General features: G+C 34.8%; 2 protein-coding genes across 6 annotated transcripts in view; one reads left to right on the top strand and one right to left on the bottom strand.

The window, feature by feature from the left end:
* Positions 1-5925, top strand: part of ACAT1 (acetyl-CoA acetyltransferase 1) — a 61159-nt gene extending 55234 nt beyond the window's left edge. Inside the window, exons 13-14 of one of the 2 annotated variants that reach the window (XR_014000054.1) lie at positions 4218-4400; positions 4506-5840. Coding sequence is in view for 1 of the 2 variants with exons in the window: in XM_081154755.1 (XP_081010881.1) it covers positions 4218-4224 (7 nt within the window). In the remaining variant the exon portion in view is untranslated. Of the gene's footprint in view, positions 1-4217 lie in introns of both variants that reach the window. The other variant, XM_081154755.1, reaches the window with a different exon arrangement.
* NPAT (nuclear protein, coactivator of histone transcription) overlaps positions 1-22481 on the bottom strand; it is a 57021-nt gene that overhangs the window by 5234 nt on the left and 29306 nt on the right. Inside the window, exons 3-16 of one of the 4 annotated variants that reach the window (XM_081154753.1) lie at positions 20509-20569; positions 19053-19125; positions 17342-17382; positions 16635-16859; positions 15604-15685; positions 14567-14654; positions 13976-14067; positions 13807-13894; positions 7873-7969; positions 7107-7235; positions 4329-5087; positions 3426-3953; positions 1527-1642; positions 1344-1452 (exon numbers count right to left, since the gene is read on the bottom strand). In XM_081154753.1, the coding sequence (XP_081010879.1) occupies positions 1344-1452; positions 1527-1642; positions 3426-3953; positions 4329-5087; positions 7107-7235; positions 7873-7969; positions 13807-13894; positions 13976-14067; positions 14567-14654; positions 15604-15685; positions 16635-16859; positions 17342-17382; positions 19053-19125; positions 20509-20569 (2488 nt within the window). Of the gene's footprint in view, positions 1-1343; positions 1453-1526; positions 1643-3425; positions 5088-7106; positions 7236-7872; positions 7970-13806; positions 13895-13975; positions 14068-14566; positions 14655-15603; positions 15686-16634; positions 16860-17341; positions 17383-19052; positions 19126-20508; positions 20570-22481 lie in introns of all 4 variants that reach the window. The other 3 variants (XM_081154751.1, XM_081154754.1, XM_081154752.1) reach the window with 3 other exon arrangements.

The following is a 22481-nucleotide window of genomic DNA, read 5'->3' as shown; positions in this document are numbered from 1 at the left end:
GAGCACAAGTAGATTGCATTAACCTTATAAAGAGTGAGATTATTATTCCTCTAAGAAAGATAAAAGGAAGAATGATTTTGGAAGGAGAACAGGTACATATTAAACGGAATGATATGACAAAATGGAGTTTACCACTGATCAGTGGGGAGATAAAATCACTGACATTAAAATGATTGCTAAGTGGCAGTGAGGGCAAGACATTTTTAAGTGGCACTGAAGGGCCCGACACCACTTCTAAAGCAATGCCAAGAAACTGAGGTGTGAGGGCAGATATGGATGGTTGGTTAGATCCAGGACTGGAGGGTAGCAAGTGTGTATGGTAGAAGAATGTAGATATAAAGGTTTTTAATTGTACTGAGAAAAGTGACTGATGTGGTAGACTGTAGGGTCAAGCCCACATAGTGAAGAAAGAAAATCTAGAGAGAAACTGAAAGTTGAGGTAAAAGGTGGAGATTCAAATACTAGGAGCTCTCATTGGTGGAAGAGAGATTCAGTGAGTATATGGAAATGAGAATATCTTGAGAGAGGCTACTGGCCTTTAAAAATCACATAGGTCTAGTAAGATGCAGTGAAAAATTAAAGATGAAGCTATGGGAGAGGTTCAGTGAAGTAAAGATTAAAGACAGAAGTGGAAAAGGTCCAAGAATTCTGAGGGTTAGGGTGTTTGGTAGGTTAGCGACATGGGCATGTTGTCACCCATGAAGATGGAAAAGGCTGAGGTACAGAAGTCTGAGAACTAGGTGCAACATTCATCAAGGCCCTGCATGAAATCTGGTTGTTACTTTGTATGTGATGTTTTTTGTTAACAAAATCTTTTTCATTTATAAATTATACATTTTTAAAAAGCAATTCTTTTATCCCAGCATCATTAAGATATTCCCTTACATTTTCTTTTATGTTTAATTGTTTGCTTTTCACTTTTAGGTCTTTAATCATCTAGGAGTTCACCTTTGTATATGACATAAGGAAGGGACCTAATTTTTTTCCTGTAATATATATAATAGCCAATAAATTTCACTTATTAAATAATCCATCCTATCCCCTCTGACTTCTGATGTTACCTCTACCACATACAAGTTCCTATAAATACACGGTCTCTTTCTAAACTCTATTTTCTTCCATTTATCTTTTTCTTTAAATTGCTGTAAAAAACTTTAAGCAATTTCTAAACTCTATTTTGTTCCATTTATCTTTTTAAGTTGTTGCAAAAATTTTAAGCAAAGAGTGAATGATCACCTCTTAGGAATGGTATAAGTATTCAAAATGAAAATAATACTGTGTTGTTGTTGCAAACAAATGAACACACAGACATAAAGTTGACATTAATGAACTTAAAAATGTACCTGTACAAGGCTTATTTCTTAGTCCCTGAGTTTTCTGAGATTTTGGAGGCATAGGGAATTGAGGGATACTTCTATTGCATATAGGTGCTGCCAAAGGCATATGAAGGACCTATAAAGAAGACGCCATTAGTTATACTATGTCTGAAAAGCATCACTGCAACATTTTTAGTTCATAAATCTTACTGGATGAGGAGGAGCAGGAAACGTATTTCCATTCTGTCCAACCACAGATACAGGTATCATTCCTACCATTCCCTGGAGTACAGGCTGCACAGGAGAAGCAATTATGATGGCAGATCCTTAAAAAACAAAACAAAAAACAAAAAACTCAATAAAGTAAGATTTTCTCTCATGAACCTAAGACACCAAAGTAATGACTAATTTGAAACAAATTTTCTAAAATTAGCCTGGCTGGGCGTGGCTCAGCAGTTGAGCGTCGACCTAGGATCCAGGCGATCGGGGTTTGATTCCCAGTCAGGGCACACTCCTGGTTCCGCGCTTGATGAATGACTCTCCCATCATTGATGTTTCTGTCTCTCTCTCTCTCTCCCTCTCCTTTCCTCTCTCTGAAATCAATAAAGACATATTAAAAAAAATAAAAAATTATAATCCCTTTCTCTTTACAATTTACTCTTCTTTTTACAAAATTAATTTATGAACAACAACAAAGCTAGCAAATTAAGAAAAAGTGAATTTGAATATTAAAGTAGTTATGCATTTAGTCAAGGTAAGTATAAGTAAGCATAAGGCTCTACAGCCAAGATACCATATTATATTTATATCTTAATTCCTCTAGAAAGCAGTGAAACTGATTAGAAAATTGGTGGTGAAGGTTTCAAGTCTGAATCTTACACCAGAAAATTAGGGCTCCAACTGAATGTTAACAGGTCGAGACTTGCTCACAACCCCAACTTATTATCTCAGTAGTATTAGTTAAGAAAGGTCCAGTGAAAACTATGGGAAGAAACACAATGCTTATATGGGTCAACAACAGAGTCTGTGGCTATAATAATTTAGCCCTGCCTTATAAATGAACCTTTCCCTTACACACATTCACTAACTGCTCTAGTGAGGTTGATCTCACTTTCATGAATACCAACTTCAGTATCTCAAATATCTACCTACACTTGTGCTACTTAAGATTCCCTTCCCTTTACTCCAAATACTACCTTATTTCTCTAAGCTTCATCTCGAGTTCCACATTCTCTAGCAATTCTGACCCCTCCTTTATCTTTTTTCTTTTTTTAAAAAATATGTCTTTATTGATTTCAGAGAGAGGAAGGGAGAGGGGGAGAGAGACAGAAACATTAATGATGAGAGAGTCATTGATTGGCTGCCTCCTGCACGCCGCCTATTGGGGAATGAGCCCGCCACCTGGACATGTGCCCTGACTGGGAATTGAAAATCGAACCTTGATCTCCTGGATCATGGGTTGATGCTCAACCATTGAGCCACGTCAGCCAGGCTCCTTTACCTTATTTTAAACAGCACTTGATATAGAGCCATTAGGCTTAGTATTTAATTGCCGATATTCAATCAAATTTTAATGTATGCCTATAAATGTAAAAGAGGGGGAGAAAAGTGGGAACCAATAACTAAGGAAATGTAGATGAATGTGCCATAAGCTCTATCTTCAAGGAACATAAATTTAAAAATGACCAATATGACAGGCCTGTCCATCACCAACTACATATAAAATGGCATGTATTAAATGCCACAAGTGCTCTATAAACAAAGAATTCCAATGACAGGGATCAATTCTGGAAGGTGGAAGACAAATTACAAAGGGCTTTATGGAGGGACAAAGTCAAGTTGTGTCTTGAAAGTCTCTCCAAATAGATAATATATTCCTTGAAAATTAAGACTATAATTTAATAAGAAAAAATTCCCACAACACTGGGTTTTAGTAGGTATATAGTTATTTGATAAATTACTCTTTTGTCTTTTGTAATTCAGTACATGGATTGGGAAGTAATTGTGAAAAAAAGGGAAAAACTGTAAACCACCAAGTTCCATAGCTTAGCAATAGACACAAATTAGATCCTATTCCACAGAAATAAACTTCAGTGTGTTCTTAGTTACCTTGTGAAAAGTTGGGTGACACAGCTTGGTTGACAGCAAATACACTGTTTGACCTTGGTGGTGTCTGTAACTGTGGTGGTGAAGGTTGGGCAGTCATAGGTGCAGCATTTCCAGGCAACACCACAACATTAGACTGACTTACAGTTGTTCCTAAAGCTGTTGGATCAGTCATGCAGGTAGCTATCAGAATGTTACTTGAATTGCCAAAAGTTGTGCTTGTAGCTGGCATCAACTGTATATACCCGCCATCCTTGGTAACACATGGTGTGACACTGGCTGAAAAAGCAATGCTGTCTTCACTCTGAGTGTTGTTTACTGCAGAGTCTTCAGGTTTAAGCACTAAAAGGCTCTGTTCCATTGAGGCTGAATCCCCTATTCCTTCAGCAGATGTGACAGCACCTGCAGTTTCTTCTGAAGACAGGCATTTAACTAATCCGGCATTTTGGGCAGGTGATTTAGCAGAAGACAAAATTATAGTTGGCACGTTTTCTCCACTGATACTAGAAACGGCACTGTTAAGTTCAGCATCTGAGGAAACAAATGAATCGTCACTGATGATGATTTTGAGAGAGACAATATTTGATGCATCCATATCTGTTGAGTTGTTGCTAGCAGGTTTATCACTAGTATTTTGGGACTCAGGGTGAGACTCTATCACTGAAGAGCACACAGATTCTGAAGGAAGAGAGCGTCTCTCTTCTACAAGATTACTTTCTGGAGGCATTAATGCAGCTTCCCCACAGTTATTTTCACCTAAAGAGAGAAAAATACTATTTCCACCTTCTTTTACAGAAGATGAAGGATCCTGTGAATCCAAAGCAACTTTCTCAGGCTTGGAGGGCTCAATTTCATGTTCCGTACAATTTAACTCAACACACGATGAATCATTACATGGTTGTTTACCTGAAGACATTGAATCTCCAAGATGAACTTCTCCTTGCTCAGATACATCTAAACCTGAACTTTCAGACACAGGTATTTTACTTTGAAGTGAAGAATTATCTTGGCAATCTGAAAGTTGTTGTGCTGTAACTGGTAATATATCATTAATTTCAATTTTACTTTGTTGTATTTCTCTAGAATCTGGTGACTTGGAACCATGGAAATTAGTTTTCAGTCTTTCTGTATCGTCAGAACTTTCACAAAATTGACTTTTTTTAGATGGCTTTCCAGTTAATGGTATATTCTGGGATAAAAGTTGAGAACTTTTCCCAGAGAGATTTAAGTTTTCATTTTTAGTTTCACCACCAAGGGAAACAAATGAAGTTATTGGTGTATCAGACTGATCTGGCTGTAATTGAGACTCATTCGGCACATTTGGAGACAAAGAGTTCTTTTCAACTTCCACAGCCATTTCAGTTTCAGTGGACATCTGATTGGTGTATAATTCAGCACAATGCTGATTACATTTGGCATCAGAATTTACTCTTTGGTTAAAGTCATTCAAATTAGGCACAGACTCAAAGGTAATATCAAGGTTACACTTCTGTTCAGTAGGTACAATTGTTTTGAAAGTCTTTTTCTGGATGCCAGAGCCTATCTGGGAAAAATGTTCCTGGGCTTCCTGTCTAAGCTCATCATGGTTGTTGCCATTCTTCAGAACATTTGATGTGTCTTCATTTTGATAAGATGTACAAAGTGGGGGTTGACCAGACTGATCATCTGCAAAATATTAGCATAGTAGAAAGATATGGTGAGTATATATAGCTTCTGAGGTAGTCATCTTTACCAGAAAACCTGTTCTGTCAAGGAAGTAACTAATCACTGATATGCCAGTAAGTGGAAGTCTGATATAAAAACTGTATCTACCATTTTCTGAGTTTTAAAACACTTAGAGGTACTTTTCTTATCACTGATACCTTTTTAAGCAAGTGTCAAATTGTTTTCAAGCTTCTTGGAAAACAGATGACACAATGAAGGATCAAGTATATACATTTAAGAACATTTAATATTTACCAGTATGTGAAAAAATGGGCTCCAACCACACATTTTTTTCACGACACTTGACTTTTCAACTTCTACCATTTCTATTGGCCTTACTTTATCTTATATTCGCATGATCAACATATGATGTTACTGTATACTGTTTAATATTCAACACACATTTACTGAAGATCAATCATATGGTACTGGGAAACAAAGATGAACAACCTTGGAGAAATCAGTCTAGTAAGGAAAGCAGATATAGAACAGCAAGTCATAATAAAACATGATAAAAACTGTGGAAGTATAGGAATAAAAGGCACCTCTTCCTGCCTGGGGATGTGAGAAAGTGTTATAACAGAGGTATTTCTTGAAAAATACAAGTGTAATAGCTGGAATAAGAAGAAAGGGCATTTCAGAAAATAACACAGCACTGATAAACTGCATACAGCATTCACAGGTTAGGACAGAAACAGCATAAATCAACAATATAAAAAAAATTGAGAAAACCCCCAGAAAATTTATCAACAATCATATAATTCTGTTAATGTGATACTAGTAAAATAATATTTGGTACAGAGCACGTTTGAGTCCTTATTGTGGCGAATTTAGTGGAGATTACATCCAGGCAAATTCAGGAGTAGTCAGTTTCAATGAAGCAGGAAGACCTCCTAAGAAAATAAGATTTCAAATTTCATTTTGTGCAGGGTAGAGCTTAACTGAAGCACAATCTTCCACACATACTATGTAGTGAGAAAGATATACCCCTTTGTAAGACATGATGTGAAACTAGGAAGCCATCCAGGTTTTTAGGAGGTTGGAGGGGTGACAACAGTTAAGAAGGCATGAGCAGAAATGATAACTTTGGCATAGCTTGTTGTAGACAGAAATAGAGAGAGGCGGTACTACAGAGGTCTAAAGTTTAGCAATAAGTGTGAGATGCCAGCATAATGTGAGAGAAGCCAGGATGCTGGTTATCTTTAAGAAACAGGGATGGAGGAATTTTTGATTGGGAAGGGATATGAAGAGAGGTTTTGGTGGTGCTGGCGGTGTTCTATTTTTTGACTTAGGAGATGGTTATATGGTATTTGCTGGACTGTAATTCAATGAGCTATACACATTTTTTATTGTGTTCTTCTGTACATGTGTTATATTTCACCGAAGTAAAATCTGAGGAAAATGGGAAAATATTTAAAAGATCTAAAATAGACATATTGACTGCCTTCCCTCATTCAATAAGTAGTTATTGTGGGGCAATTATGTGCCAAATGGGTACTCCATGGGAGAAATACAAAGGACTGAGAGTTAGTAGACACACAAAAATATTTCCTAAAACTTCACAAACCCCTTAATTCAAGACTATCACATGTAATTTCCTCTAAATAAGTGAGATACAGATACTGAGCAGTCAGCTAAGCTTGCTTAATGATTAATACCACACACCATCCTTACATATTAGGGATTTGAATTTGTGGCTCAAAATAGTGTTTGGTCAACACTATTAAGACCAAATTGTGCATGTTGAGAATCAATTGTAAGATGAAAGAGTCAGTACTAAAAATTCATGTTTTAATCAATGGCTGGGGAGTAATTTTCTTTTTCTTTTTTTTTCTAATGAAGAGAGAATACTAGAAATACAAAAACGACCTACATGGTAACTTGAGCAGCTTTCAAATTAAATAATTGTTTTTTGTCTTTGAAATTTTGAGACTGACATTAGGGTTTGGATTGATGATATTAACAAAGTCAAATTCTTACCAGATTCTTCTGTTTTAAAAGAACCTTTAACTGTTAGATTAGTTTCATCTGCTAAGACTACATTGGGATTGGTTTCCATATGCTGACTGGAAATGCCTTGTGATAAATTTTTATTATTCTTTGTTTTACCTGTTAAAAAGGGAACAGGGAAACAATTGGTTAAATGACCAAAATAAAAATAAGCATCAATTAATGAAGCTTGACAGTGGTCAAGCAAATGTTAAACTTTGGTTTTAATTATGGTATTTTGGATGTTTTTAATATATTGCCTTGTGTATCACTGACAAGTACAAAGATTTTTCCACTAGACACGTAGTTCTTAAACCTTAGCCTATTATCAGAATCACCTGGGGAAGGGGGCCACAAATGTGCATTTTTAACATGTTCTCAGATAATGCTGATACTGCTGGTTGAGAGACTACACTTTGAGAATTATTGCACTAGGTAATAAGGTTGAGGGAAATATCCAACTTTTTGTATTCCTTTTGTATTATCCAATTGTGTTTGGTACAATGTATGTATAGTAGTAGACTTCAACACATTTGTGCTGACTGGCAAAAATGCCCACAAAAAAACAAAACAAACTGTTCTCCATTTTTACAGGTTAGCTAGTTTCTTCAAGAAAAAACACAACAAAAAACAAATTCCCTTTCATATCCATATAATGTTTAATGAAAATAGAAACTTTTCAGATGCTTAGTTAAGCTTCCAAAGAAACAGAAAAACTTTTTTCTTCTAACTGCCTTGAAAGAAACGGTCTTCTTACCATAGTCAAAGAGGTCAAAGAGTGCTTGAAATGCTGGATCTGATTCTGTCTGTTCCAGTATATCTTGTATAGCTTCTTCAGACATATGGATTTCACTCTACCAGAGGGAAAAAAAAACCTAATTGAATTAATATGGTTTAATACCAGCAAAACAATATATTTCCAAACATTAAATAAACATAGGAACTATGTATGCACATATATACAAAATTGAGGATATTTTTTCCATTGATTTTTAGAGAGAGTGGAAGGGAGAGAAAAGGGGGGGGGACATTAATGTAATAGAGACACATTGATTGGTTGCCTCCTGCACATGCCCCAACAGGGCAAGGGATTAAACCTGCAACCCAGGTACGTGCCCTTGTCCGGGAATGGAACCCGGACACTCTTTGGTACACAGACCAATGCTCTAACCACTGAGTAACACCAGCCAGTGCTCTCTTTCCCTTTTTTTTTTTTTTTTAAATCCTTGACAGTACCCAGACAAAAAAAGGCTGAAGGAGTTTATCACAACCAAAGCAGCATTGCAGGAAATGTTAAAGCCACTGCTGTAATTAGAAGTAGAAATAGAGAGAGAAACATAGGCATAAATAATTAAAATGGCAGTAGATAAGTATCTGTCAATAATAACCTTAAATGTAAATGGATTAAATGCTCCAATAAAAAGACACAGGGTGGCTGAATGGATAAGAAAACATGACCCAAATATATGCTGTCTACAAGAGATCTATCTCAAAACAAAAGACTCACACAGGATGAGAGTGAAGGGACGGAAAAATTTTTTTCCAGCAAATGGAAAAAACCCAAAAAACTGGAGTAGCAATACTCATATCAGACAAAACAGACTTCAAAATGAAGACCATAACGAGAGACAAGAAAGGTTACTACATAACACTAAAGGGATCGATCCATCAAGAGAATATAACCCTGATAAACATATATGCACCCAATACAGGGGCACCTAAATATATAAAAAACTTCTAGAGGAATCTGAGAGATCGACAGCAATAGTTTTACTAGAAGACTTTAACACCCCACTGACTTCACTGGATAGGTCTTCTAGACAAAAAACCAACAAGGAAACAGTGACCCTAAATGACACACTAGATCAGATGGATTTAATTGACATTTACAGAACATTCCACCACAAAGCTGCAGAATATACATTTTTCTCAAGTGCACATCAGTAGATAAGTGGATAAGAAAGCTGTGGTACATTTACACCATGGAATACTATGCAGGTATAAAAAAGAAGGATCACTTATCCTTTGGGACAGCATGGAGGGAACTAGAGAGTATTATGCTTAGCGAAATAAGCCAGTCAGAGAAAGAAAAGTACCACATGATCTCATTCATATGTAGAATGTAATAAAATAAACTGATGAACAAAATAGATCAAGAGACACAGAAGCATGGAAAAGATTGAGGGATCTCAGAGGGAAGGTGGGGTGGGGGATTGGGTGGGTAGAGATTAATCAAATAATTTATATGTTTATAAGCATAACCCATGGACACAGACACTGGTATAGGAAAGGCCTGGGGCTGGGGTAGATAGGGGGTGGAGGGAATCAATGGGGAGAAAAATGGGACATCTGTAATACTTTCAACAATAAAAGTAAATTTAAAAAAATAAAAAACAACATTTTTCTAGTAAATCTCCTTTTATTCTAAACTTTAAAAATTAGAATGAAAAGAATTTTGAGATATGCATTCCAAAGGTACCTCCAAATAAACTTTGTAAATAATTTTAATTTATTTTTAATTTTCACCCTAGGACACAGTTAGATGGAGGGAGGGAGGGACAGAGGGAGGTAGAAAAGGAAAGAGAAATAGGGAGGAGAGAAAAAGAGAGAAACAGATGTAGAGAGAAATATCCATCAGCTGTTTTCTGTACATGCCCCAACTGGGGATGGAACCCACAACCCAGGTATGTGCTCTGGCCAGAAATCAAACTGGCAACCTTTAGGAGGTTCCAGGACCACCATCACCCAAGAAACTTACACCCACCCCACATACCATTCCCCCATCTAGAGAATTCCTCCCCTTGACAAATCACTTCCCTTACCCTTACTCAGGGAACAGTTTCTGATTTCTCTCACCATGAGGCAAATTTATATTAATAAAACCATACAAAATGAATTCCTTTATGTCTATCTTCTCTGGTCAATATAACTTTGAGATTTACCTATGTTGCTATATTTATTAGAAGCTCATTCTTTTTTATTGTTCAATAGTATTCTATATTATGACCATGTCAAAATTTCTTTTTGTTGATGGACATTTGGTTTGTTTTCAATGTTTGACTATTATGAATGTTCTTGTGTAAGTCTTTTTGTGAACGTATTTGTTTCTTTTGGGTAAAAACCTAGTATAACTGCCTGGTCATCAGGTAGGTGTATAGGTGTCTATGTAACTTAGTAAGAAACCATGAGTTTTCCTAACAGGCTATATTATTTTATATCCTCCACAAGCAATTTTTCAGAGTTCTAGTTGTTTCATATCCTTACCAACATTTGGTGGTGTCAGATTCCTTTTATTTTAGCCATTCTAAGTGAGTATGAAATGACATCTCACTGTATTCTTAATTTTCATTTCCCAAATGACAATGTGGAGTACTTTCTCATGGGCTTATTACTGTATCTTCCTTTGTCTGCTATAGTCCTTCACCCATTTTTAAAAATAGGATGATTTATCCTTTTATTATTGATTTGTGGAAGCTCCTTATATCCTTTGGATATAAATTCCTTGCCAGATATATGTATTATGAGTCTTTTCTCTAAGTTGGTCCTTTGTCTTTTAATTTTCTTTAATGTTGCTTTTAACAAGCAGATATTATAAATTTTAAGGAAGCCTTTTAAAATTATTACTACAATTTGTGAATTATATAGCCTAAGAAATCTTGTCTATCCCAAGGTTAAAAAGACCTGCACATAGTTTTTAAATTCCTACTTCACCTATTTGTACAATTGGCTGTTCATGCCTTAGTGCAGCTGATGCATATACTACTCTGTAGGATATTATGTCTTGCTGTTCATTTAAAAAGTTATTTAAACCTGGATATTTAACTTTTGACAGATACTGCATAATATTATAAACAATCAACAGCAGAGGGTTGTATCATCACTTTAATACAGCCTCACACAGTATCTAACAGACTGCCTTGATTACGGTAACCATCTAGTTTTAGATATGTTCGTGGAGAAAATATAAGCAAGGAGTTTGAGACTATTAAAAGTTAGAATAGACAACATGTATTTGTAAAACATTAAGATAGAAGAGGCTGTAAAAAGAAGTACTGATAGGTAATGTAAAGGTTGCTTTAAAAAGTTTATCCTATTTTGTTAAATTTTCTGAATTTCTCCACGGGAGAATATAACAAATGTTTTCTTGTTTTGAAAAATTATTCTGAAGGAACTGACAAAAAGAAAAAAATTCAGTGGTTTTACCAGAATTCATCAACTCACAGAAAATTCACTATAATGAATTTATTTTGTGGGCTTGGCAACAAAAATGATTACATTGCCTGACAGGACAAGTAAAAGGATGTGCTACAGTCAGTCTTAGCTGCTCTTCAAAAAGGATATTTACTCATAGACAAATCTTAAAACATATACTGTTAAATTCGTTTATCAATTTACACTCTTTCACCTTCACCATCACTGAATAGCAAGTGACTATTATTCCCTATTTTCCTTCTCTTAGTGGTAATCTCACAAAATTACTCAATTAGTTAGTAAGTAACCTTTCTTTTTTTCTTTTTCTTTTTTTAAAAAAATATATCTTTATTGATTTCAGAGAGAGGAAAGGAGAGGGAGAGAGAGAGAAAAACATCAATGACAGGGGAGTCATTGATCAAGCCCGCAACCGGGCATGTGCCCTGACTGGGAATCAAACCCTGATTGCCTAGATCCTAGGTCGATGCTCAACTGCTGAGCCACACCCGGCTGGGCAACCTTTCTTTTTAAAAGTGTCTTGTTCATTTTATTTTGTTAAATATTACTTGAATTCACAATACACCTTCAACGTATCATTTCATTGGTTTTTTTTAAATATTTTTATAGTTTGTAGTAGTGTAAAGAAAATTAATTTATTATACACTGTATAGTGCTGCTTACTGCACACAAATATACCCATTAATGAATCTTTTAAGTATTAAATACTTAGAAATACATGACTGATTGCCGCATGGATATAGGAAAAGTATTTTACTGATGTCTGGAAGAGTTGGTTAAAGTTATTAGATGGGTTAGAAATGTCTTATTACTTTTACCATTTAAGTAAGGCAATTTTAACATATGTAAATAAAATCATCATGCCACATGCCTTAAACTTACACAGTAATGTATGTCAATTATTTCTCAGTAAAACTGGAAAAAAATAAAGTCACGTGTCACTTAACAATGGGGTATGTTCTGAGAAATGCATCATTGGTCAATTTTGTCATTGTGTGAACATCACAGTATGTTTTAAACAAACTGAGATGATATAGCCTATTACACCTGTAGGCTGTATGTTACAGCTTATTGCTCCTAAGCTACAAACCTGTATAGCATGTTATACTGAATACTATAGGCAATTTTAACAGAATAAGTATTTGTGTATCTAAATATATCTAAACATAGAAAAGGTACTGTAAGAATATGGTCTAAAAGGCAAAAAATGGTATACTGTATATAGCAGTCAGTACAAATGGTGTTTGCAGGACTGGAAGTTGCTCTGGATGGATCAGTGAGTGAGTGGTGAGTGAATGTGAGGGCCTAGGACATTAGTGTACACTACCACAGGCTTTGTAAATACTGTCCCTCCCCAACAGGTCAGCAATAAAACATCAAAGCTGTCAATTCCGCTCTGTGAACTGGGATGTGGGCTAGACTGATTGGAAATACAGCTGGGTAAGGCATACATCACCATAATAGTGACTGTCAGGAGGAAGTGGAAGGTGGCCTGATAATCAGCAGGAATAAGAAATCAAAAGGTACGGAAACATAGGCGATAGGGCCATGTGGTTTTGGCGACTGCATGTTGGACTGGTGGTTAGATTAAGGAACTTGGTGGTAGGCCTAAAAAATGAGGGTGTTTTTAACATGGAGATGGCGTAGTACTAAGGACTCAATATTCTGACTTTGGAAATTTGTTTTTGGTTCCACTGATCCTATCTGGCACAAAGGGCTCTCTCTGGCATTGAACTGATGGAAGAAATAAAATGTATCTATGCTTTACAGCATTACAACCTGAAAATATTTCCAAAGTCCAGGGTCAGGCTGGCTCCACACTATCACAGAAAGTTTTTACTAAAGTGGCAGTGGCACTTTATAGCTGCTAAGGTAGCTTCTGTGGATCTCTGTCCTTGTCCAGGATCTTAGGTCCTCAACAAAGACTTTACACAATGTACTCAGAAGACCATCAGGCTAGATCTGGGAGGGCTGTAGCACCCCCTAAATATTTAGTGCAGAGGACAGGTTCCTCTGTGCTGAAACAGGTCAGTAGCTGCCTGAATGAGAGGTAACCTGCATACTCAAAACTGAGGTGCTGTGGGTGAGAGGGAATCTACTGCCAAACCCCATAGATGTTGCTTCTCTCAGAAAAAAAAATTCCTCCTGAACCACATATCCTTCCATTTCTTACAGGAAATTCAATTCTATTAGTAATTTATTATGGGATCACCTTTGTATATATGTGGTCCATCATTGACCAAAACATGATTACGTGGCACATGACTCTAGTGCAATTTTGACTGATTATTTGAAAATTCACTAACACATTTTCAGCAACAGATTACATCCAGATAACAAAGGAAATCCATATATTAAATTAGTATTTTAAATAATTTTATATATGTAATCTATTGGCAATGATTTTGGAATGAAGCCAAAATACCATCATTTTTAACTATGAGTATACCTGTACTACACACACAGCCACCCTTACCCATACCTGAAGCCCCAGGAGTTCATCAATTGAAGTTTCTGGTTCAGTAGGGTTGCTATCTGTTTGCTTAGGTGCTTGAGCAATATTGTTGTCACTGTAATACAGAAAGGAATATTTTTAGTATAGTTCTCAATTAGGCAAAAACAATCAGGCATTTTAAACACACACAGCTTACCTAGTCAGAAATTTATTAATGTTCTCTGCAAGCTTTTCTTGAAGAGACTTGTTGCTTAATATTTTTTCTCGTGCATTTTCGATAACCATTTGCTGGAAAAGAAAGTCATTATTACCAAAAGGACAGATAGAATATTATGTTATTTATTTAAAAAAAACAGCAATTAATGGAAGCTGGATAGTTTTAATAAATGTAGGTGGAAACTCAGAAGTTATGGTGGCTCCCTCCATATTAACAACCGAATACTACCTTTTACAATTTTTAAGTGTTCACAGATCCTTCACCAACCCCTCTGCAGTGATTAAATAGTTAAAACTCTAGCTTTTCATACAAGGTTTCTAAAAATCTGACTCCAGTAAAATGCCCTATTATATTCTGTAATTCCACACAATGTATTTAGTGTTTCCTAAACATACAACTGTTTCTTACTTGGTGCGTTCTCACGTACTATCTATTCTGAATGAGCTGTCCCTTACTGCTAAACGTCCCCACCCTCTATCCCAAGGCAATTCCACTGCAGTGTCTTTGTATATATCAATATTTTAAAACTCAGAAACAGCTTAAGTTGCAAAGTTTGGGAAGGTCACTTACTTTTTCTACTGCAAATGCATTTGGATCCTGCAAATTCCGTATTGTTGATTGAGGCCCAGACAAAGTGGTATTTTTCCTTTGAGATTCACTGAAACACATTTTAAAAGTTTGTTTTTCGAGTAGTATGATTAACAGATTCAATGATAATTATGCATACAGACATAATATATACATTATAAATACAGACATAAATCTTAACATCACGGTAGAATAGATATTTTCTCGATTTATGGTAGGAACAAAGGGCAGTTGAGTGGAAAAGCATTATAGACTTGAATTAAGAAAAAATGGATTTGAGCTCTAGCTTTACCACTCATTAGCTATGTGGTCTGCAGCAAAGGTAAGCTATGACCCTCTGATTCACTTTATAATGGGATAAGACCAATTGCATTATTGGGTTTATGAAAGAATTGAATGAAATAAAATATATGAAAAACTATAAACAGGTCAAGGTTCCTATTAGATATTTTTATAGTTGTTTTACTATTTTAATGGTTAAGTGAGAAAGCTTGCCATAAAGAAGGCTGAGGTTAGCCTTGACAGAAAGCCAACAGGAAAAATTCCAACAAAAATACCCATCACATGGCAGTTGAGAAATCAGGGTAAAAACTAATATCCCTTTTCTGAATATCCTTCAAAGAAAGACACGTGGGTTAAGTGGGACAGAAGAAATTTTTCTCAGACTGTCCCTGAAAAGATCTCTATTGACTTCAAATATGTGTTTGTAAACCCTAAAACATGCCAGTATTACTTATATTCACTTTAAAAAATCTGAAATAACATCAATTTTAAGATATACTTTTCTGTACTACTACAGAAAAAACATATTTCTAACAGAAGTGATATCCATTATTATAAGACACCACCTGATTTCAGAGAGGGTACAACGTAGGAAAAAAAGTTTTCAAATGGATATTACAGTAAATAGTCCCAAGAACTTAATCCAATCTTGTTATTTTATTTAGAATGTAAACATCCAGGTGTACATCCTTCTTTTTAATGGCTATTAGAAACCTGTCCTTTTAAAAAACATTTACCTTTTTCGTCTACCAGGAGACATTAAACTGGCATGAGTTTTCTTCTCCTGAGAACCAGGAATGATATTTAAAGTCTCTCCAGCTGTATTTCAAGAAAACAAAAAGGAAACTGAATATTTTTAAACTTGAATTAACGGAATAAGTAGCATTACAAAATTTTATATGTAATTCAGTTAGCATACACTCAGTGCCTACTATGTACAAAGGCACTGTAGAAGATATTAAGATGAATAAAATATAGTACCTACGAATTAAGGTTCTGCAATAAAACACAAAATACAGTATAATCTCAAGAAAAAATAACACGGCAGAATGAAAGAACTATAAAAAGTATAAACTAAGTGTTTACTATAGTACATATATACTAAGTTTTTACCCAGAGGTGTGTAAGAGGTTGGAGAAAAGACGGAAATGAGGAAGAATGGATGGCAATGAATTTTAGCCGCACAGAAGAGAAAGAAGACTGGTCTAGAAACAGAGAGCTGGCACCTCAATTATAATCCCAACTCTATTATTAACTGGCTTTTGCCCCTTAATATTATGTGTTTTCAAAAGTTTCAAGTATACAACAAGCAAGATGTACCCAGATGTTTTCCAAGTTTAACTCTAGTTCTAAGATTCAGCCAGGAGTATAAAGGATTTTCAATATGTAGAGATGGAGGTGAACTAGAAAACACTCCTCATCCCAAAATGGAAGGCTAGCAGAAACAAAAATAAGGATGTGATGATATATAATGTGTATTCCTTTTAAAATCAAATACAATGGGGCCTTTTCTATTAATGTAGATAACTGAGATATAGAAGAGAGTTAGCTCAATGTTGGACTTCAGTTAGAACAGAAATAAGAAGCCTAGATTAAAATGTCTCAGAGATTTAACAATATGGCTACTTTATGGCAAATTTATTGAAAATCTTTCTTGCCTCTTTTTGGGGCTATAATTTTACGCTATGAGTGTAAAGACAATAATATATCATCTCATTTATACAATTTGATTAAAAACAAAATTTATGAGTGTAAAATTTAAACTTACTGGTCACCATGTCTTGAGATTGTGAATGGTTAACCACTACAAAATTTGACCTCAAAGGAACTGAAGTTTGGCTAGTTGGTCGAATAACTTGTGTAGCTGTCATTGGAGCAGTAGTAAACTGTCCTGAGAGATACGGTAAAGTCAGTAACTCTGAAGTGGCGGGAGCTACTTGAGATGCAAGCCTTCTCTGCCGTTTGATTTCTGCAATTCCACTTCTTGTTCGGGCTGAAACACGTGAGAATTAAAAAAATTAACTCAATGTCTGAGTAGTTTCAGAATTTGAGAAGTCTACATGATACATACCCTACTATTTAACATATTAAATCTATTGAAAAACAGCCCTTAAAAATATTAACTAAGTTTATGAGATGTCCTAAGAAACAAACTAAAATTAGAAAATTTAAATCTAAGAGTACATTAATTCTATTATAATTCATACTGATAATACCTCAAAAATTTGAAAAACAAACTTATAGAATGAGAATGAAAGATGTAAATACACATAAGGGCCAATAAGAAAAACAGGGAGTATTTAAAATGCTTATTTTTACAATAAATGAAATCATTTCCTATTATTAGAATAACTGTACTTAGAAAAGCAGGAGTTTAAACAAAATATATACTTAGTACACATGTAATGTTACTTAAAATTTTCTTCTGACACAGTATGAGGTAATTCTGAACATTATTTAAAGTTGAATACAAACCTCTCTGATTGGCAGCAAACCCTGGGGAACCTTGCATGCTCCTACCAAATAAAACAAAGTAGTTAGACATTAAAAAACTTCTCTTGCCAAGTCATACTCTATTTAGCTGCGGAAAGACCTGAATTCAATTATGAGTTAAAAGGCAATACATCTCTTTCAGATAAAAAACACAAGCACCTTTTTTTGGGGGGTGGGGCCAAATCTTATTTGCTTTAGTAGAAAAATAGTGGCATGCAAACACTCACACACAAATAACTTTAATAATCAAGTTTTTATCTAATGCAATATGCATTAGAGAGCCTTGACATCCCATTAAGAGTACAATCTGACTTGACTTTAGGAACTCAATATATATATATATATATATATATATATATATATATATATATATATATATATATATAATATTTTACAACTACCAGTTATCTCTTATAATTACAGAGGTGCCTTCCTAGAGAAATTCTGATTTCACATGACTCCAGACATAAGTATTTCAGAATCCCAAAGCTGATTTCAAAGGACATCCTGTTTTTATCAAATTTATGACTATGAAATTATTTCATCCAACCTCTAAAGGAGTTAAGCAAACAAATAAGAAAATTCACAACACAAGCTGATTCTCCTTTTACTATGATTTGAGTTACCCATGTATTTGGTAAACGATCACAGACACTGTGCCACTGTCCTAGAATGCTGTCAAATAAGTTGCTACCAATAAGAACCACAAAACTGACTGAATCAAATACGCATTTTTAATAATAAACCAATCTTGGGGAATAGCTGGCTAAGAGCCTTTTCTTTATACGTAACAATGCTGACAATAAAATATCTCAATAGCTTATAAGTACTTACAGTATTAATTAAATGTGAATGCCTTGAAGATTATTGGCAAGGGTAGAAAATACAAGAGTCAGGAAAGGGGAATAAAAGTAATACCAAATAAGATGCGTTACAGTGAGATATAAAGCATGAGAGGTATTTTAGCAGTTTAAACTGAGTAAGGAAAATGAGGCCCCTGCTGAATTTAAGTGGGGTACTTGTAGCTCTGAAAGAAACGGTAAGAAACTAAGGTTTTTCATAATAGAGTAAGTAGTAAAATAAGAGAATGTATAAAATTAATATCAATAGGGCTGGCATTCCAAGGCCCTGACCAAGGTAAAAGGTGAACATTAATTAGTACTACGTGAATATCTCAAAGTAGAAGACTCCAGAAATATTATTACTGAGTATCTCAAAGTAGAAGACTCCAGAAGTATTATTACTCAAGCTTGCTGCTTTATAATGGAAGAACCGAAGGGGCATGGATTACATACATCAACTCTCTGCAAATGTAATGAAAATGAAACTGTATAAGGGAACTGGGATTAGGAGATTTGTATTCATACCAGACTGGGATTAGATTTATATTCTGGCCAAAGATATACCGATAAATTGCTATGGGAATTTGGAAATGTCCATTAAAATTCTCTAAGTCTCAATTTCCTCTTTTCTAAGCATTTTATGAAAGTATATAATTTATTTCAAATTATTCCAATCAAAGAGAAAGAAATATCAATAACCTCTAGAGCAATTTCAAAATTAGACCAATGTTTTATAAATGCACCATGTGAGTCATAGGAAGATTTAAAACTCGAAGTGATTCTTACATGTGTTTGCATCCCAAAATCATTATACACATTCTGATAAGCTTATTATATGAGATTTTCATTACCTGATCTGAGAAAGTGTGTGGTCTAACTTTTTCCACAGAGATGACATAATTGCTGGGACGTGATTTGATGTTTCTAAATCATAAGAGGAAAAGTTTCTTTAAAAAACTCAGTTGGAAAAAAGATATCATTTAATTTGAATATACAAAGAAAATGATTGAGAAAAACAAAATTTCCTCTCAGCTGCTGACATTATGCTGGAAACTGAAATTATAATGAGACTGCTTTCTCGTCAAGCCAATGAATATCAGATGCAATATGAGTGAAAATGGACACTTGTGAAATCTCTGAAACTTTATTTAGATTATTAATGTTGTATCTTCTTTGAATTAAAGACAAACTATTTTAAATCTCTGTTCTAACATCATGTGACATTTGAAAGTGAATTAAAAATTTGATTTATAATAAGTAATCATAAAGATTATGCAAAATCCTGTGAGTATGGAAATTAGTTTTCTACATCCAATTATTTTCAGGTCCAAATCACTCTGATTGCTCAGCAATCCTTTAAAAAGTTTTACCACTTAGAATTACAGGAAAATTCCTGAGGACATCCTAATTAGTTTTTTGTAGGATGTGCTCTAAAACCACGAGTGGAAACTTGTGAGATGTTTAAAATCTATACCATCTATTTATAAAAAGTCAAACCAGAGGAAAGCTGCCCAACACAGAAGTGGTATACAAACCCTTGTATTACCATAGCATACTGTTTCTGATGTCACTTACACTCTGAATATTTCTGTAAGATAGTTAAGATACTTTGAGAAAAGAAAAGTTTGGCAGAAACATCAAGTAACCTTCTTGAAGAGTTAGAAACGAAATTCAGGCCCAGAACTTTCAGGTCTATTACTTTCTGCAGTTTCTAGTTCTGTGATCTTGGAAAAGTTATCTGGCCTCTCTAATCCAGTTTTCTGATCCTTAAATATGGGTTGAAATAAGCAATCTCTCTCACTGAATTATTTTAAGGACTAAGATTAAAACATATGAAAGCACCTAGCACAATGCTGCATACAGATAGTACTCAAACTCAATGTTAGGCTTATTTCCTTTTTTATGTTATCATTTTATGCTAATTATTTATTGCCAATTCTTTCATTAATGTTGTAAACTACAGAAATAATAACTATTAGAGAATAAAATAAACAATTCTAACTTTCTCCCTAAAACATTTATTTAGGAAATAACTATTTTATATTCTGATAAATATAAGCCAGAATTTTATGACTGGTTCCTGTGTTCAGATTTAATAAACTTAAAATTAAAATATTAGTTTGAAATTTTATAACACATAGCCTATTCATCAAGGTCCCAGTAAAATTTATCTCATTACAATGGAGACAAGTTTTCTTACTGCTTTTATAAGGTGTTACTATCTTTTAAAAATTATTTGTAATTAAAACAATTAGATAAATGCTATCTAAAACAAACAAACAAAAATCTCTGAATGTGAATACTTACCTTTTGTTTTCATAGCTACATATTCATTCAAAATGGTTGTCAAGTTTTTTCCAAATAAGGACTGAAAAAAAAAAAAAAAAAAAGATCAAGCATTACCAAAATTGTTTAATACGACCAATCGTTTCCCACCATGAAACATTTTACCATATGAAAATTGATAAAGGATCTGGACTGCAGAGTAGCTGATGAAGAAAGTATAAAGAGGTCATCTAAAATGAAAACAGTCACTCAAGTTAGGGGTTGCAAAAAATCTTCTAAGGGTAAAGAACCTTGGCTGTTTGGATAAGACATTGTGACTGTGCTTTTTAAGCCAATATAGCCCAAGGCATAAAAGCAGTTTTCAGTTGGCAGGAGGGATCCGGTCATAACTGTTTAAAAACAAGGATCCATGCCTTTCTATCTTGCAAGCCATGTGCACCTTCCAAAGAACAAAGCAAAAAAATTGAGCGTAAGATACACCCTTCGCAAGGATCAGTGCCTTCTATTTTTACTTGGAATCATCTCATAAACTCAGCCCCCTCCCCACCTCCATTTCTACAACTGCTAAAGGATAGAGGTCATGTAATAAAATAGAATTTTTAGAGCAGACAGTTCTAGTTTCAAGTTAAACACTTACTACAGTTGTGACAAATCACCTAAATTCTCTAAGACTTTCTTTCATATATAAAAATGAACATATTAATTCTTAATTCACAGAACCTTTTGTTGTGAAGACTGAGGATACATGTAACATAACTAGGACAATGGTTAACACATAATAGGTGATTAGTTCCTTTTCTGTTTCTGATCTTTCACAGCAGCTTTCTATTTTGTTCTTCTTTTTCTTTTTTTTAAAAACTATGTCTTCATTGATTTCAGAGAGGGAGAGGGGGAGAGAAACATCAATGATGAGAGAGTCATTGATCAGCTGCCTACTGTATGCCCCTCCTCCCCAGGATTGAGCCTGTAACTTGGCATGTGCCCTGACCGGGAATCGAACCTCGATCTCCTTGATCAAAGGTCAGTGCTCAACTGCTGAGCCATGCGGGACAGGCTGTTTTTCTATCTTAATTAAAGCCTTAAAAGTTAGGGGATTAACTTAATACTAACTTTTGATTATACCTTGTATTATTTCTAGTAGCTAATAATTAATGGCTGAATGGCTCAATTATGGACTGAATTGTGTCCTCCAAGATTCATGTGAAGACATGTTAAGGAAGGTGGTCTTCTATAAGCCAGGAATGCAGTCCTCACCAGAAAAGAAATTAGGGTCACCCTGATGTTAGACTTCCCAGTCTCCAGAAATTCGACAAGTAAAGATCCGGGTGTTAGTTGTGCTTGTAACTACTAGGGTATTATGGCAAGTAGGCCCTCATAGCAGAAAAAACAACACAAACACAGATACATTAAGTCATATATACAAACATTATATATTTTTACAAATATTAAAACAAACACTGATATCTGACTATAATTCAACACCACAGGTTGTATTCTTTTCTTTTTAATTAAAAAAATGTTAACGTTGACATTACTGCAGCTGACTCCCATTTTCCTCCCCTTTGAGCACCTCCCCCTCTCCCCCTTCCTCTCCCACCCTTGGTCTTCACCAAACTATAGTCCATGTTCATATTAATATATGTTCTTTAGCTAATCCCTTCACCTTCTTTATCCAATCATCCCCTCCCCTCCCCTTGGGCACCCGACAGTCTGTTCCATTTATCCATGGTTCTGGTTCCACTCTGTTCATCAGTTTATTTTATTCATCAGATTCCACATATTAGTGAGATCCTATGGTATTTGTCTTTCTCTGGTTTATTTCACTTAGCATAGTATTCACCAGGCCCATACATGCTGTTGCAAAGGGTAAGAGTTCCTTCTTTCTTACAGCTCTGTAGTATTCCATTGTATAAATGCACCATAGCTTTTTTTATGCACTTACCTGATAATGGGCATTTGGGCTGTTTCAAGATCTTAGCTATTGTAAATAGCTA

Source organism: Miniopterus schreibersii (assembly GCF_964146895.1).
Source record: "Miniopterus schreibersii genome assembly, chromosome: 12".
NCBI classification, from domain to species: Eukaryota; Metazoa; Chordata; class Mammalia; order Chiroptera; family Miniopteridae; genus Miniopterus; species Miniopterus schreibersii.
Note: the sequence above shows the minus strand (reverse complement) of the source record. Positions and strands in the feature narration are given on the sequence as shown.